Here is a 1,373-nt window from a genome sequence, read left to right as displayed (position 1 = left end):
CTATGGATAGATGAATCCGGGGCACCCTCCGCTCGAATCCCTGGCCAGGGGTTCGAGGCGGCCCCACCCTGGGGCCTCCCATCATCCATCAAAGGGACTGCTGCAGAAGACGCCCAATCTTGCACACGTGCAAGAACCATACTAGCTGCGAGCACTTGGAACAAATTAAATTCTTTTCTCTGCACCTCAAATTCTTCTCTCGCTGTGCCCTTTGTGGTGCTAGTTCGTGCCAGTCTGCTGTGAGAGGGGCTTGGGCTGGTACTCCCTTAATGTAGGTAAACCATAAAAGTAGATTTGAATTCGTCCACGTACGGCTTCGTGAGTGGTTGGGGTGGCCTCAAGCATCCCCAAGGGAGCCTCTGCGGTGCCACATAAGCAGCTTGGTGATTGTCGAGACTTTGAAGGATTCGTTTGAAGAAACGCAAACAGGCCAGACACTACTATGGGGGTCACCAGTAAACCATAATTCGACTTTGAGGGATCATATCTCAAAAAGCCGGGAGATAACAGAGCATTATTGTTGCATATTATACCACATAAGGTCAAACTTGACCCCACAAGCATCAAGAACCCGATGCTCCGGCTCGACTGTGCCGGCACACTGCCTCCTCACGCCTGCTGCCAGCAGCCGTCGCAGCCCGTGGTGCACCAGAGAGAGAGGTCGACGCGTTGCCCCCGCCGGCGACCCCGCGCGGCTCAGGCCGGCCAGAAGGTGTCTGGTGACGGCGCCGTGGCAGGAGTGCGGAGAAGAGCTCGCCGAACGCGAGCAGAAGATGTCCAAAGTGTGCCAGCGCGAGAGCCTCGCGAGCGGGCGCAGAAGGAGCTCGCCGTGACACGATGCCGGGCGGTGGTGGTGCTCTGGCGACTGTGCACAGTGGGAAAAGTCAGGCTGCAACAGGGCAGCACGATGGTAGTACCCTGCTGCAGCCTGGCCTGACATGCACAGGGCGAACAGAGACACTACTATCGTCCGGCGCTCGTCGTCGAATCTGGGCCAACTTCGACCGCCGCCACAGCTCGCCACGAGCACGCAGCGACAAAATGTTGACTGTACGGAAGTTGAGGCTGGTCGAGAGGAAGAGGCTGCCGTGCGAGCCGGCAGCAGGCTGGCTCGTCGTGGACTGCAGCGGCGACTTTTATGGGCTTCTCTGTTCATAGTAGCGTGCACGCTACTATGGTTTACCCACATTAAGGGAGTAGCCTTAGAATTCTTCTCTCCCCTGCCTCGCGCTTGGCTAAACGCCGCCGCCGCCGCCACTCCGAACGCGCAGCCTGCCAGCGATGGCGGACGAGGACGGCGGTGATGGTGGCGCCTTCGACGACGGCGACGACAACGCGTGCGCTTTACTCGCCTCGCGCACGCGCTCCTGCCT

General features: G+C 59.1%; 1 protein-coding gene across 1 annotated transcript; it reads left to right on the top strand.

Moving 5' to 3' along the window:
- Nucleotides 1-574: 574 nt before the first annotated feature.
- EMIHUDRAFT_318000 (hypothetical protein) lies at nucleotides 575-937 on the top strand (the record flags this gene model as incomplete). Its single annotated transcript, XM_005761263.1, has 1 exon — nucleotides 575-937. The coding sequence occupies one exon, from the start codon at nucleotides 575-577 to the stop codon at nucleotides 935-937; it is 363 nt and encodes a 120-aa protein (XP_005761320.1).
- Between the last annotated feature and the right edge of the window lie 436 nt (nucleotides 938-1,373).

The sequence above is a fragment of the Emiliania huxleyi genome, assembly GCF_000372725.1.
Source record: "Emiliania huxleyi CCMP1516 unplaced genomic scaffold EMIHUscaffold_7173, whole genome shotgun sequence".
NCBI lineage: Eukaryota > Haptophyta > Isochrysidales > Noelaerhabdaceae > Emiliania > Emiliania huxleyi.
This window is presented reverse-complemented; position numbering and strand designations above follow the sequence as displayed.